We start from the raw sequence: 14,337 nt of genomic DNA on the forward strand, positions 1-14,337 counted from the left end.
ATTTAAATGGTAAATATTACAGTATAACCATTATATGTTGCCCATAAAAATGTTAATGCCATGGTACTTTTAATATACACCAACAAATACCTTAAAATACAATAATGTTTTGTACACATATCATGGTACTACTATGTTTTTGGACATTCAGACCATAGTAGTACAAGGACCATGATATATTTCAAAGTACTGCGGTAACACAATGAGATACTATTTTTTATATATTCTATGGTATTGATATGGTACTCAAACAATACTTTGGTATTATCTAAAAATGTGGTATTATCGTGGTACATGTTCAACAACAATTCCTGCTACTTTTAAAAATACCATGGTTTAACCGCGTCTAAAGAGTTTTTAATGAATATTTTTTATACTATTACAATATTTATTGCTTTTTTTATAATTTCAGTTTTCATTTTAATTTTAGGAATACATTTTATGTATGTTTGTCATTTTATTTTAATGATCTTTATCTCAGTTTTAATAATATTAGTATTTCAGCTTATTTATTAATCTTCGTTATTATTGTTATAATTATTTAATTTTAACTTTTACTTCATTCTTTAGTTTCTTTTAACTTTTGCAATCGAGTTATTTTAGTTTTAAGAACCAAAAACAGCACTTTATTGCCAAGGCAACATTTTTTTTATTGAAGTTTTATTTTTCATCTAATAATAATAATCTAATAATTATATATTATTTTTACTATTTTTAGTTTTAGTGATGACAACAACAACAAAATTTCCAAAGATATAAAAAAAATGTTTAATCTAATATTTATTTATTTTGGCTTTATTTTCATTACCGAACATTTTTTACTTGAGTTAGTTTGATGACACCATTGTTATTAAAAGTAGTGCGATACTGAATCTTCACAATCTAAAACTGTCAAATGATCCCACCACACCTGAAAGAACTAAAATAGCAGGGAGTTCTTAAGAAAATGCGTAATTTTTTCCTCATTCCTATTCTGGACACACACAGGCTTAACTGTCTCTGTGTACGAGAGCGTTGCATAAGCGATCACTCTCACCTGTCGAGCTATGTGCTTCCATTGACTGTCTGAAGCACACAGACAGCACACAGCCTCCTGCTGTTTAGTGTCACCTGTGCAGGTAATCATAGGAAGATAAGTGGAAAATGCAGAGTCACAGTGGAATGTCCTCAGATATGCTCTCCATGACTCCTGATATCTCTTTTCTTCTCCTTGAGACTGAGGTCATCTGTGAATGATGGACAGACAGGAGTGACCCTGAGCCTGCTGGGATACAATAGCGATATACTATATTCTGAAACAGGAAGATATATGTATCAAACTGGATCTATTGTATATAAACTTACATAAACAAAAACATACTCATTTTACGTTTGTTTTAGTTAACAATAATAACACTGGTTAGCATTAATTTTATGACATTTATTATGTTATGGCAACAGTAACAAATAACAGATCAATATAAATGCATAGAGATGCTCTAGAGACTGAACTTGACTCTTTTTCACTGTCCAATCAGTTCCTGATCAAATCAAGTCTCATTTTTTTCTCATTAAATATCCTGTTTCACTCATAAATATTGCATTTTGGAAGTACAATGGGTTGTGATTGCCATTTCATGTTGACTTTTTAAATGAATGATTTGTCATTTAGTTTAACCCCTTAATGTCTCAGCCTGAAATCTGAGATTAGTTCTTGTCTTGAAATCGGCGCTGTGTTTCTCTTCAGCAGTCTGAGTTTGTCAAAGTCAGGAGCTTGTTGAGTCCAGCTGTCTCTAGACCTGTGCTTTTGCGTTAAGAAGTGTTTAATTACTGTGTGTTTAGGTTTGCATCACAGATATTCACAAGTGACAAGTGCTGAAGTGTGTCGACTCCATCTAGAGTTTCTCTGCAAGATGACCAAAGTATAGTAAAAGTATGACCTAGTTGTTGACTGCTATTGGGCCATCTGTTTAATCTGTTTAATGTTATTTTGCACTGTAGAAACAACCAAATGACATATCAGATGATATAACTGCTGTTTCTAGCCATTAACCACATTTTCCGTTCACAAATCTCTGTTTTATATGTATATGAAACATACCGAAAGTTGTTTAAAATTAATTATGAATAATTTAAAATAATTCAAAGTAATCTATTTGTATAATTTTGAAAGAAATATACGTAAATGAACCATATAGGAATGGTAATATTTTATTTTATTAACTATTTCTTTAAAATTCTATTTTTATTTCATGTCATTTCAAAGAAATGCGCTTATTTACGACGCATAGAAATAAAAAAATAATCTACATTTTATTTATAAAGATAATTTTGAGACATGCATAGAAATGTCTTTAAAATGATAAAAATTCTCCTACTAAAAATTTTAGAGATAAATGTGTGTATATACAACATATAATGTGTATGTAATGATTTAAAAAATCTAAATTTAGTTTTTAAATGGTATTTGGGTTTATATGTGTTTACATACAATAGAAACTCTTTTATAATGACAAGAAAGGTTCAAATAAAAAAAAAATGCCACACACGCATATTTACCCTATACCCTAACACACACATAATATATAAAAAAAAAATATTATATAGATGATATAAATGTATTTCTAACAGGAAATGTCTCTGTTTTAAATGCAGTATCAATCTACAGACCTTACATGTTGTAAGGCCCGTTGAACACTGATCATTAGTTTAATTAAGCAACCTTGTTATCAGTTGATTAAGACTGGACTACAGTGTCGTGTAAGTTGTTAAAGAAAGATAGAAGATTTATTCCCAGTGATCTCTGCATCCTGATCCTGTCTTATAATAAAGCAGGAGATGTGGACTGAAAAGAGGAACAGAAAGAAAGAGAGAGAAAAACACACTATGAAGGGAACATAATTTGAGGTAGAGACAGCAGAGGGAAAAAATTCTTTAGGAAACAAAGGACGCTTTGTACGAAAAGAAAAGAATGGCTAAAGGACAGACAGGAAGTGGCCAGGCGTGATGAGAAAGATAGACGTGGAATGAGGAAAACAGGTGTAGATGACAAGAAAAAATGGAGAAACTTTACATTATTTCACAAACTGCTGTCAGAAACACCAGTTTAGACCAGCATGAAGTTCTGTGCTCGTCCAGGTTGGTTTATGGCGGTTATACTCTCGTGTAGCCATACAGACTTCAACAGAAAAACATGGTTATGATTTAAAATATGCTGCTATTCATAAGTTTTAAAACTTCCTTGTTGAATAAAAGTAGTACTTTATCCCAACTTTTGAATGATAGTTTAACCAGAGCAAACATCAATCCGTCCCATCAATAACTCTTTGTTTAATGATGATTTTATTGATCGTATCAATCAGGTCTGGACTCTTAAGAGAGACTTTCTCCCCTCATCTGTCTTTTATGATGTCTCATTATTTTCGTCATGTCAGAAAGAATCATTAACTGGCTCTAGCTGCTCTGGATTCAAAGACATCTACACCATTCGGCCTGACTGTTACACCATCTGCTCCTCCAGATGCCTCAAACAGACGTTGCTCTGAACTCTAGCTTAACACACTGGCTAGACTAAACTAAACTAAGCGCTAAGACGTTATACGGCCCATCAATGGCTGCTGGAATGGCATAGGGTTATTCCTTATGAGTTCATATGCAGCCAAAAAGTATATTCAGTTATTTTTGTATACTCAAGTCATCCCAAACCTTCTTCTGTAGTAGTCAGCTGCAAATATGACTTGACCCCAAAAAAATTCTAACAAAACATTTCTCAGTGGTTTACAGTAGTATCAAATGTACTTAAAAACATACTAAAAGTTTACCAAAGTTTTTACTCCAAGAAAGGCCCTGTTTTCAAAATGGCAGCCGCCAGGTCCTTAAAATGACCAATACTCCTTTGTATTCCTCCGAGAATATCATGGTCAGCAAATCACTTGGAAGTGGTTTTGGCACTGTGGGTAGGTTGTCAGGGTTTTTGTACTATCACTTTGTTTTATGTTTTGTTTCTTGTGTCTAGTGTCAGCACATGGCTTTGTTAATTGTTTTCTCGGCCATGTGCTCCTTTAGCCCCTCCACCTTGTTTCCTTTTTACCACACCCTCTTGTTAGCCTGGTTAGTCTTATTGTGCTCACCTGTCCCTCATGTATTTTCTTCCCTATTTATAGTGCCCCTTACCCTTTTGTGTTTGCTGGTTCATGGTCATTCTCACCCCCTCTGTCTCTGGATGTGGCTGAATATGTGTCCGTGTCTCCTTGTCTGGTTGGTCTTGTGCCCTTGTCTAGTCCTCGTAGTTCTATGTTTTTGTCTTGCTCCTTATTTTAATAATTTAATGTGTTTTTTGTGGAGCATTGGTTCTACCTACCTGGCACTTGGTCTGTTTCAGAGTCCGTGGTCAACAAGTGTCTGAGCTCTGCTCTATGGGCCCTTGTGTTCTTCATCAGCCTGGTTTTGCTGCCCCCTCTGTTGCCAAGTATTCTGCCAGTTGTTTCCTGAAGCTTTCCTAGTGGCCTCGCCTAGCTGTTCCTGTTTACTGTTTTCCTGTTGTCCTATCTATTGTTCACTTCACTACCCTCTTGTATCAGTCTGTTTTGTCAATAAAACCTTATTACCTCACACTGCAATTGGGTCCTCCCTCTTAGATCCCTGACATAAGAGCTAAATTCCTGCTGCAAAATTATATCCGCATCTCCATAAAGCTTGTCAGCAGATGGAAGCATCAAGTGCTACAAAATCTCCTGGTAGATGGCTGCATTGACTTTGGACTTGATAAAACATAATGAACCAACACCAGCAGACGTCACGGCACTCAAATCATCTGATTTCAGAAACTTAACACTGGACTTTGGATTCTGTGCCTCTCCAGACTCCCGACCTTGATTTCCAAATGAAATGCAAAATTTACTTTCTTCTGAAAAGAGGATTGTGAACCACTGAGCAACAGTCCAGTTCTTTTCCTCCGTACCCCAGGTGAAATCTTGAATCTGCTTTTCCTGACAATCTTCCCAAGGCTGTGGTCATCTCTGTTGCTTGTGCACCTTTTCCTACCACACTTTTTCCTTCCAGTCAACTTTCTATAAATATATTTTGATACAGCACTCTGTGAACAGCCAGTCCTTTCAGCAATTACCTTCTGTGGCTTTCCCTCCTTGTGGAGGATGTTGATGATTGACAAGTCAGTAGTCTTTCCCATAATTGTGGTTCCATGTTCTGAACTAGCCTAGGAGGTACCCAGTATTTATACTCATAATTAATAATAAGCTGTAAGCCGTAACAAACATAATTAAAACAAAAAATTCTTTAAATATTTCTGTTTGTGTAATCTAGAATATACAAAATTTTAGAATTTTGATGTTAGAATTTTTGGTAACACTTTAGTATAGGGTCCAATTCACAATAATAACTAGTTGCTTATTAGCATGTCTATTACTAACATATTTGCTGTTTATTAGTGCTTATAAAGTACATATAATGCATGACATCCATAATCCTACCCAATACCCTAAACTTAACAACTACCTTATAAACTATTAATAAGCAGCAAATAAGGGGTTAATTGAGGCAAAAGTCATAGTTAATGGTTAGTTAATAGTGAGAATTGGACCCTAAAATAAAGTGTGACCGAATTTTTTTATGTTAGAATTTTTTAGGGTTAGGTGTTTTATTTTCATATATGCAGCCGCCTATAGTGAAAAGAAATAACTAGTGTATATACACTACTGTTTAAAAGTTTGGGGTCAGTAAGATTTTTTTTCATTATTATTTATGTGTTTGAAAGAAGACTCTTTTGCTCATCAAGGCTGTATTTATTTGATTAAAAGTAAAAGTAAAAACTGAAATATTGTGAAATATTATTACAATTTTAAATAACTTTATACTATATGAATATATTTTAAAATGTAATTTATTCCTTTGATGCAAAGCTGATTTTTCAGCATCATAACTCCAGAATTGAGAATCACGATCCTTCAGAAATCATTCTAATATGCTGATATTTTGTGCATTAAAAACAATGAATGTCTTTACTGACAGTTTTGATCAAATTAATACATCCTTGATGGATAACAATATTAGTTCCTTTAAAAAAAAAAAATTTAAACAAACAGATATTTGAAAATGTAAATGCTGAATAAAAAAAGAAATATAAATAAAAGCAAATAAATTTGAAATTTCAAATATTGAAATATATATATCTAAAAATCTAACACACACACACATATATATATATAAACTACTTATGTGCCCTCTAGAAGCTTGCGTTCTGCAAGTGAAAGTCGCTTGATTGTGCCATCCCAAAGAAGCACAAAGTCACTTTTACGGACTTTTAAATGAAATGTTCCCTCCTGGTGGAATGAACTCCCCAACTCAATCCGAGCAGCTGAGTCCTTAGCCATCTTCAAGAATCGTCTTAAAACACATCTCTTCCATCTTTATTTGACCTCTAACTTTAACACTCACTATTCTAATTCTATTCTTTAAAAAATCTAACTACCTTTCTAATCTTTTTGTATTCTATTTTCTTTTCAATTTTTTTGCAATTGTATATGTATGTGTGTGTGTATGTGTAAAGATCTCTAACTAACTTGCTCTATTCTTTTATTTTTTTATTCTATCTGTTTTCTTTTTATTTATTATATTAGTTAAAATCCCATGCTACGTGTACTGTGTTAACCTAACTGTTATAGCACTTATATATCATTGCTCTTTTTGTTGTTTTTGATTGCTTCCACTGTCTTCTTCTGTAAGTCGCTTTGGATAAAAGCGTCTGCTAAATGAATAAATGTAATGTAAATGTAATTTAAAATGTAAAAAAAATTTATACCATTCAGTGACCTGTGACTAGATGTTTGATAAATTGAGTTTGATTCACTAAGAACTTTGATTCAAAGAACTCTAATAAATAAACAAGTTCAACTGATTCATTTAAAAGAACCAACTCAACAGAAAGATTCGTTTAGAGTTATTAGAGTTTAGCTCACTTGGTGAAGTTGGATATAGTTTTTCCTCTGGGTAATGATTTGGTTTAAATGCTAAATGCTAAACATGAATGTCACTGAGATTCCTGGACTGTGCATCTAGCAAACAATCCTGTTACTTTTACAATCACTTGTTTGCTCGGATCATAAAGTTAATTGTAAACCCCAAAAAAGTGGCATGTAAACCGGATTAAACCGAAACAAATTGGTGTTCCCATAGAAGCCGTGACATTTGAGGAACTGGAGCATATGAGAAGGATTTAAAGCTCAAGTAGGTCTTATTAAAAGCTCTGCTGAAATCCCACTTACACAATGATGTGGCATTGCTTCAGTTTTCAACCGTACTTTGTTAAATGTGCCACTTTTCCTGCTCGTCACTGTGTACTGAGTATAGTATCTAAACTATTAGTCATGTCACTGTTGAGTGCAGCTCAAGAACTCGGATTCATGACTGACTCAAGCAACCAATAAACCACTTCCCCACTTCAGGAGTCAGATTGCACGTGACCTTTAAACCCCAGGAAGCGTTTGTGGGAGTCAGCAGCTCTCAGACCACCACTTCGTTTCCTCTTTGATTGGTCACGTCTGTGAAACTGCCGCAGCTTCAGTGTCGTGTGTGTTATTGGCAGGAGAAAATGTTCCTAGCTGCTATCAGTGGAAATTCCAGTATCGTTCACGTCTTGTATCAATTGTCCCACATCTGAATAGGTAAACATGGTGCAAGGGCTGCTGGGAGCTTGTGCGTCAGTCACTTACACACCTTTATTACTTGTATTTGCTTTAGCTTCATGGCATTCCTCTGCCTGGGTATGTGTGTATGTGTGTGTGTGTGTGTGTGTGTGCATACACACACATTCAGATCAGACTCTCAATGGGTCACATATTTTGTGGTGGTAGTTTTTAGTTGTACTGTAATATTTCTCCCCAAAAATCTATATTTGTTATTATTTATTTAAAAAAATTCCATTTTAGAATATTATTTTTTTTTTTAATTCATGACAATTAAGCAATTTTTTCCAAAGTTCACATTATCAAAATGCATGCAGATGTTTTGTATTTTTAATTTTTGTGAATGTGAATTTCATTGTTAAAATTATAGTATGTAAAATGTATAGTATTTTTATCTAACAATAAATACAGTATTTAGAGTGTTTATTTATATATTTAAATCACCATAAATGAAATGCAAATGCAATGGTATACGTTAATAAATATATGTATTTATTTAAAACTATATAAAAACAAATAATTATGTATTACTTATTCTTTGCATTTCCTCAGTCATGAGGAAAAATATTCTTGATTATTAAATCACAATGCAAAAAAGATATGGTTTATTTTCTTTAAGCGCAATATGTATCCTCTTTCTTTTAATTTGGGGGTGAAATATGACCATGGACTTTTTTAAAGATGCATCCAACCTATGATGTAGCATCACTTGATAAGCATCTGTTAAATACATCTCGATTTCTATTTCCTGATTGTGTTCCACTAGGGATTAATCAACTTTATTTAGTTTGAAATCAAATGCAGAGTTGATGCGCTGCCAGAAATCCGTTTGTCAAATGCTGATCCAACATTTATGTGCATGTGGCAGTCTGGATCCTCGAGGTGTGTGAGGGGTTATCATAAACCCACAGATTACAGTGCATTTGGGTTATGTTTAACATATATGAATCATTAGAAGATAACAAAACCATCCAGGTTGCATGACCACCTGGCCCTTTCTTGTCATTCTAAAGAACAGAGGAGATGAACTAGGGATAAATGAGATCTATACTGTGAATTCGTAATGCAAGCTTCTATGAAATGATTGTGTAACACGAATGAAGAGATGCATGCATGGAGATCAGAGACCAGCTGTGAAACCAACACCACTGAGCTCACCGATAAAAGTAAAACAAGAGTAGAAAGTGACAGTATTAATGATGTCTCACTAGTTGTGTCAAGTAAAAAAATTCACCTTATATGATATACACTACCTATAAAACCTTTAGTGCCAATATTTATTATTATTATTTTTTGGAAAATAGGACAATAAATATTACCAAAATCTTATTTTTATTATTATTATTATTATTATTATTATTATTATTATTATTATTATTATTATTATTATTATTATTATTATTTAATTTTTATTGTTTTTATAATAACAATGCATATTATGTTAATTATATAATATTATATTATTTTTACAATATATAATTAATGTTATATTTAAATACAATTTTTATATAAAATTATATATGCAAGAAAATAATATATATATAATTTTTACAGGTGTGTCTGAGACTGGATTAATGGCTGTAAAATCAGTTTTGCATCACAGGAATAAATAAAATGTTATAATATATCAAAATAGAAATTTTTTCTTTTTCTTTTTAAATTGTAATAATATTTCAAGTTTTCCACATTGGTCAACCACAATCAATATTACTTTTATGTAATTTTTTTTTTTTTTACCTTGCTTTATTTAGAAAGCATGTTATTAAATATCAATAATGATTTATGAGTAGTTTTTATCATAAACAAAACTTCAACCACCATATTAGCATATTGTGGATGTTTCCATGTAGTTGCAACATGCTTGCTAAGGTGTATTGAGTGCGACAGTATGTGCATTTTTGATTGTTTCAAGTCAAACGAGTTCACCCTTGAGTCACCCGATGCATCCAGTCTTCAGTGTGAGACATGTGATGACTTGACTTGAAACCAGACTGGTACAGGCTTACATGCTCTATAAACGAGTAAAGGTAAAAGTGAAGGTTAAAACACACTGACTGATCTTCTTCAGAAGAAACACTGTTCTGAGAAACTTGCGGGTGCAAGGCTAGATTAAACATGTTTGCTCTTTCTAGACAAAGCCTGCTTGATTCTGGTTTTGTATTTTGTCTTTGTGTACAAAAATACTTTGTGTTTGACTTTGCATTTCTCTGTTTTTGTCTTTTTCAGAGTGGAGGATGAAGCCATAGTGGACAGGGGAGCGTCTTACATCAAAAACATGTGTGATGAAGAGGTCGAGGGTACGACACACACACACACACACACACTTAAATATATAGTGGGAAATTGGATCTCCTGTGTCACAGAGATGACTTGGTATCTCTGAGAGTCTTAGTTACTGTGGATTGAGTTTCACACTCACTTTCACTCACTCCTCTCTCTCTTCTCTCGGTCAGCTGTTTTTTTTTTCATTTTTTTTTGCATTGCTATTAGATGGTGCTTAAGGGCAGGAGAGGATTATGAGTGCTGCAGATGTAACAAAACAAAGCTGTACACGTGAAGATGTTTACTGTCTTAATCCACACACACACACACACACACACACACACACACACACACACACACACACACACACTGAATCGGTTTCTACATTCAGGAGGAATTGTCTAAATATGCACAACTTCAGCGACATGTATTTCAGTGCAAAACCCTTTATTTAAACCCTTTTTTCAAAACACCTGAAGTGAAATGTTCACTGGTGTTGCACTGCATTGTGGGCATTTTATGATAATAATATTTAAAATGATGATAATATTAACAAAACTAGTAAATGAATTTATGCTATTATAAAGATTAGTAGTCTAAATGTATTTTTGTGTTGCAAGAAATAGGAAATCTACAAAACATGCACCTGATTTTATATATATATATATATATATATATATATATATATATATATGCGTGGAACGTAAAGAAATAAAATATTTTTGACAAACTGTATATACTGTATATATATATATATGTGTGTGTGTGTTTGTGTGTGTGTGTGTTATAAATTATATAAAAAGGATAAAAAAACAGACATATAAACAGACACACCAGATATTTGATACAATATTTAAAGATAGCATATTTAAAATATCACACCCTGTTGAGTCAATTTAGCCATTTTTTTTTATTTATTCTAGGGTTAAATTAAATTATTGTTCTGACTCTTTCCATGCAATGTTAATAATATAGAAATGCAATAGAAATGCTAATAATAATAATTTAAGAATTTTTATGTATTTATTTAATAGTACATAATTATATACATATAAATATAAAAATTTGCAACGTCATTTTTGTGAGCATCAAAAGCAGAACAAACACACTCACAAACATGAGCATTTCACTCACTTATGCTCTTTCTATATTTGCTCCTCCCTCTCTCGTACTCACTGAACTTTGGACCTTCACATGATGCTCACTCACACACACACACACACACACACATCAGATAATGTTCAGACATATTTGTTTAAAGTTAACCTTGAAAAGTGAAGGATGACAGAAGTGTGATTGACGGATGGATAGCTGGCTGGCTTGATGAGCGGCTTTACTAGTTCTGTGAGTGTGTGTTTATCTTTGTTCTCTCTCTTTTTCCACTTCCTGGAGATCTTTTGCCATTTCCTGCCTGATCAGCTGCAGGAAGTTTTTAACGTTTATCTTTAATCTAACAAGTGTGAGATATGGGTCTCTCCTTATTGTGCGTGATTTATTAGTGCATGTTCTTCCAAAGAAAAAAAAGGGCATAAAAATGTAACGACTTTCCTTATCAGCTAATGTCATCAAATCATTTTTTCTTATCAAAAATCCTGTTTCACTCATGCAAACATATTATGTTGTTTACATACAATTTTTAGTACTAAGCATAATTTTGTTATGCTTTTGTAATTTCTATTAGTTTATATGTTTATTTTAAATATTTGTATTCAAATTTCATTTATTTGTATTTTAGATTTATTATGGTTTTAGTAATGTTAGGACTTTCAGTTTTCTAATTTTCATCTGTGTGTTTTGTTAAAGTTTTTCATCTTAATGTAATTTATTAAACTGAAATCAGTAATTTTGAGTTTATTTCAGTTGACAAAAACAATTTGTGATTAGTTTTAGTTTAGTTGATGATAACAGCTCTGCATCACATCGTGCCAGTTATTATCTGCGTGAAGTAGAATTTGAAGCATGTGATCTTTCATGGCCTTTTCTCTCTGTGTGTGTGTGTGTGTGTGTAGGTCATCACACAGTTTACATTGGAGTTCATGTGCCTAAGAGTTACCGTCGCCGTCGCCGACACAAACGACGATCCAATCACAAAGAGAGGAGGGAGCGTTTGGCGGAAAACGGGGGTGACAGATCAGACACAGAGACTGCAGACGATTCGTCCTCCAGCATCCTCAAACCACTCAGTAAGAGAGAAATGAAGACAAACTACCGTCCTGCACTCAGTTCACTCCTCTATGTGCTGTCAGTATGATCCCAACAGTATTTGTTTTGTCATTTCCTGCCCAAAACCTCCAAGCCTTGAAGTCTAATGAAAAAAAAGCTATGTTTGCCAAACTTAAGTCATTATTTGCTACTAATCTTCTCTTCTGCTGAAGCTCGTTTGTTCATCTATCCTGCTTCAGATGAACTCCGGTGGGAGAATCTGTCAAAAACAAGACTGGGTCATATTTCACCACAAAATATCACACCACTTTAAAGAGGATGAAGTGTAATTTAGGAACATTAAAACTATATTTCCATGAAGATTAAGCACATTTTCGCCCCGAATGTCATTAGTTAAAAAAATAGAATAAAATCCCAATTCTTTCTTTCTTTCTTTCATCTCTCTCTTTCTTTCTTTCTTTTATCTCTCTCTCTCTTTCTTTCTTTCTTTCATTTCTTTCTCTCTCTCTCTCTTTCTTTCTTTCTTTCTTTCTTTCTTTCATCTCTCTCTCTCTTTCTTTCTTTCTTTCTTTCATCCCTCTCTCTCTTTTTTTCTTTCTTTCATTTCTTTCTCTCTCTTTCTTTCATTTCTTTCTCTCTCTTTCTTTCTTTCTTTCTTTCTTTCTTTCTTTCTTTCATCTCGCTCTCTTTCTTTCTTTCTTTGTGTTTTAAATAAAGTAAATTATTAAAGGAATTATTGATAATTATTATGAGCATTTTTTTTTAATTATTTAAATCATATTAATGTATTTCACTACATATTATTAAAATGTTCATGTTATTAAGTATATATTACAATAATTAAAATTAGTATATAATTAGTATATTATTAAAACAGTTAGTATATAATTACAATTATCAAGCGTATGTATGTCATGCTAGTATTGGTGGTATATAATAATATTATTTATAATATTATGAATAATTATCTAGTAAAAATCTCTATAATTTTTTTTTCCATATTTTATTTTATTTTATTTTATTTTACATTTAGGAGTAAAATGGATTATAAAATTCACCCTGGCAATAAATGGTAAAAAAAAAGGCACATTTAGACGTGTTGTGCTAGATTTGCTAGGTTCTTGCATTTCAAGTCTACAGTCACATAAATTATATTATTTTTATTATTATTATTATTAAAAATATATGATTATATTACTTCAGAAGACTGTCTTGCACAAGTCATGTTGACGGCTTTTATTAATCTTTTTACAGTACTTTTTAGGATTCACCATTAATATTCCTTGTATTTAGCACAACAGCTCAGACATCTCATTCTGTTTTTCACAAAAGAAATAAATCAATAAAAAATCTGCAAGCCATTCCTAATCAGATGAAAATCTTCACAGATATTTCCCAGGCCTTTATCCATTAAAATAGGGCCCGTAGAGTCCGAGCCAGATAAAGCGGCGCTCACAGTCTCAGTTAAAGGTCTTTTTGGGTGTTAATAATCTCTGCTAATCAGTGACATGGCTGAAAAGGCAAAGCATAGAGCTAAACAAGTGCATAGTCACCTTTATCTGTGCTTATCCGCAGTAAACCCGCTCCACCTTTCCATCGCGCACTCCTGGTGTAGATCCTGTGAGAATCACACATTTCACAGACATTAAGTCTCTGGGTTAAACTAACAAACACATTTCTCACATAAATAGTGTGTACGGCTTCTCAAGGCCTGGATTTGTGGCTGGATTTAGCTTCGGCAGTCAGCAGACCGCAACAATGCCTCTAGTTAAAGTATATGCTTGTGGTATAATGGGTCTATCTATCTATCTTTACCTTTAAGAGGCATTGCCTGTGCAGAAAATTGAGTATTTGTGATGTAAAAGTGTACACTACATACAACATTGCAGTTATGAGAAACGCTGACAGGCTTTTTTTTTAAACTAGGCTTCCTCATACACAGTTTCACATCTGAAATTGAGATGCAGGTCAGTTAGCTTTCGCAACACTCTCTATTTCTGTTTGTCCAGGAAATGAGTCTCACATGCTGACCAGTTTTTGGGTGTAACACACTTCATATTTACAAGAAAGCTCATTCATGTTGATGTTATGTAACACCTATGAAGGAAATAACCTGTGATTTCTATTACAGTCACACCTTAAGCAGACAGAGTGCTATTGTCTTCTATTGTCTATCTGTCGTTTGATTAAAATTGCTAGTATTTTTAGGTCAGCAGGCCTCTCTCACCCCTGG

The 14,337-nt window shown here is 33.0% G+C and overlaps 1 protein-coding gene across 8 annotated transcripts in view; it reads left to right on the forward strand.

The window, feature by feature from the left end:
* LOC127941442 (electrogenic sodium bicarbonate cotransporter 1) overlaps positions 1 to 14,337 on the forward strand; it is a 44,583-nt gene that overhangs the window by 1,775 nt on the left and 28,471 nt on the right. For 7 of the 8 annotated variants that reach the window (XR_008149020.1, XM_052536469.1, XM_052536473.1 and 4 more), the window contains exons 2-3: positions 9,906 to 9,976; positions 11,951 to 12,124. Coding sequence is in view for 6 of the 8 variants with exons in the window: in XM_052536469.1 (XP_052392429.1) it covers positions 9,906 to 9,976; positions 11,951 to 12,124 (245 nt within the window). In the remaining 2 variants the exon portion in view is untranslated. Of the gene's footprint in view, positions 1 to 9,905; positions 9,977 to 11,109; positions 11,286 to 11,950; positions 12,125 to 14,337 lie in introns of those variants that run through there. The other variant, XM_052536475.1, reaches the window with a different exon arrangement.

Source organism: Carassius gibelio, chromosome A21 (assembly GCF_023724105.1).
Source record: "Carassius gibelio isolate Cgi1373 ecotype wild population from Czech Republic chromosome A21, carGib1.2-hapl.c, whole genome shotgun sequence".
In the NCBI taxonomy this organism is placed as follows: Eukaryota; Metazoa; Chordata; class Actinopteri; order Cypriniformes; family Cyprinidae; genus Carassius; species Carassius gibelio.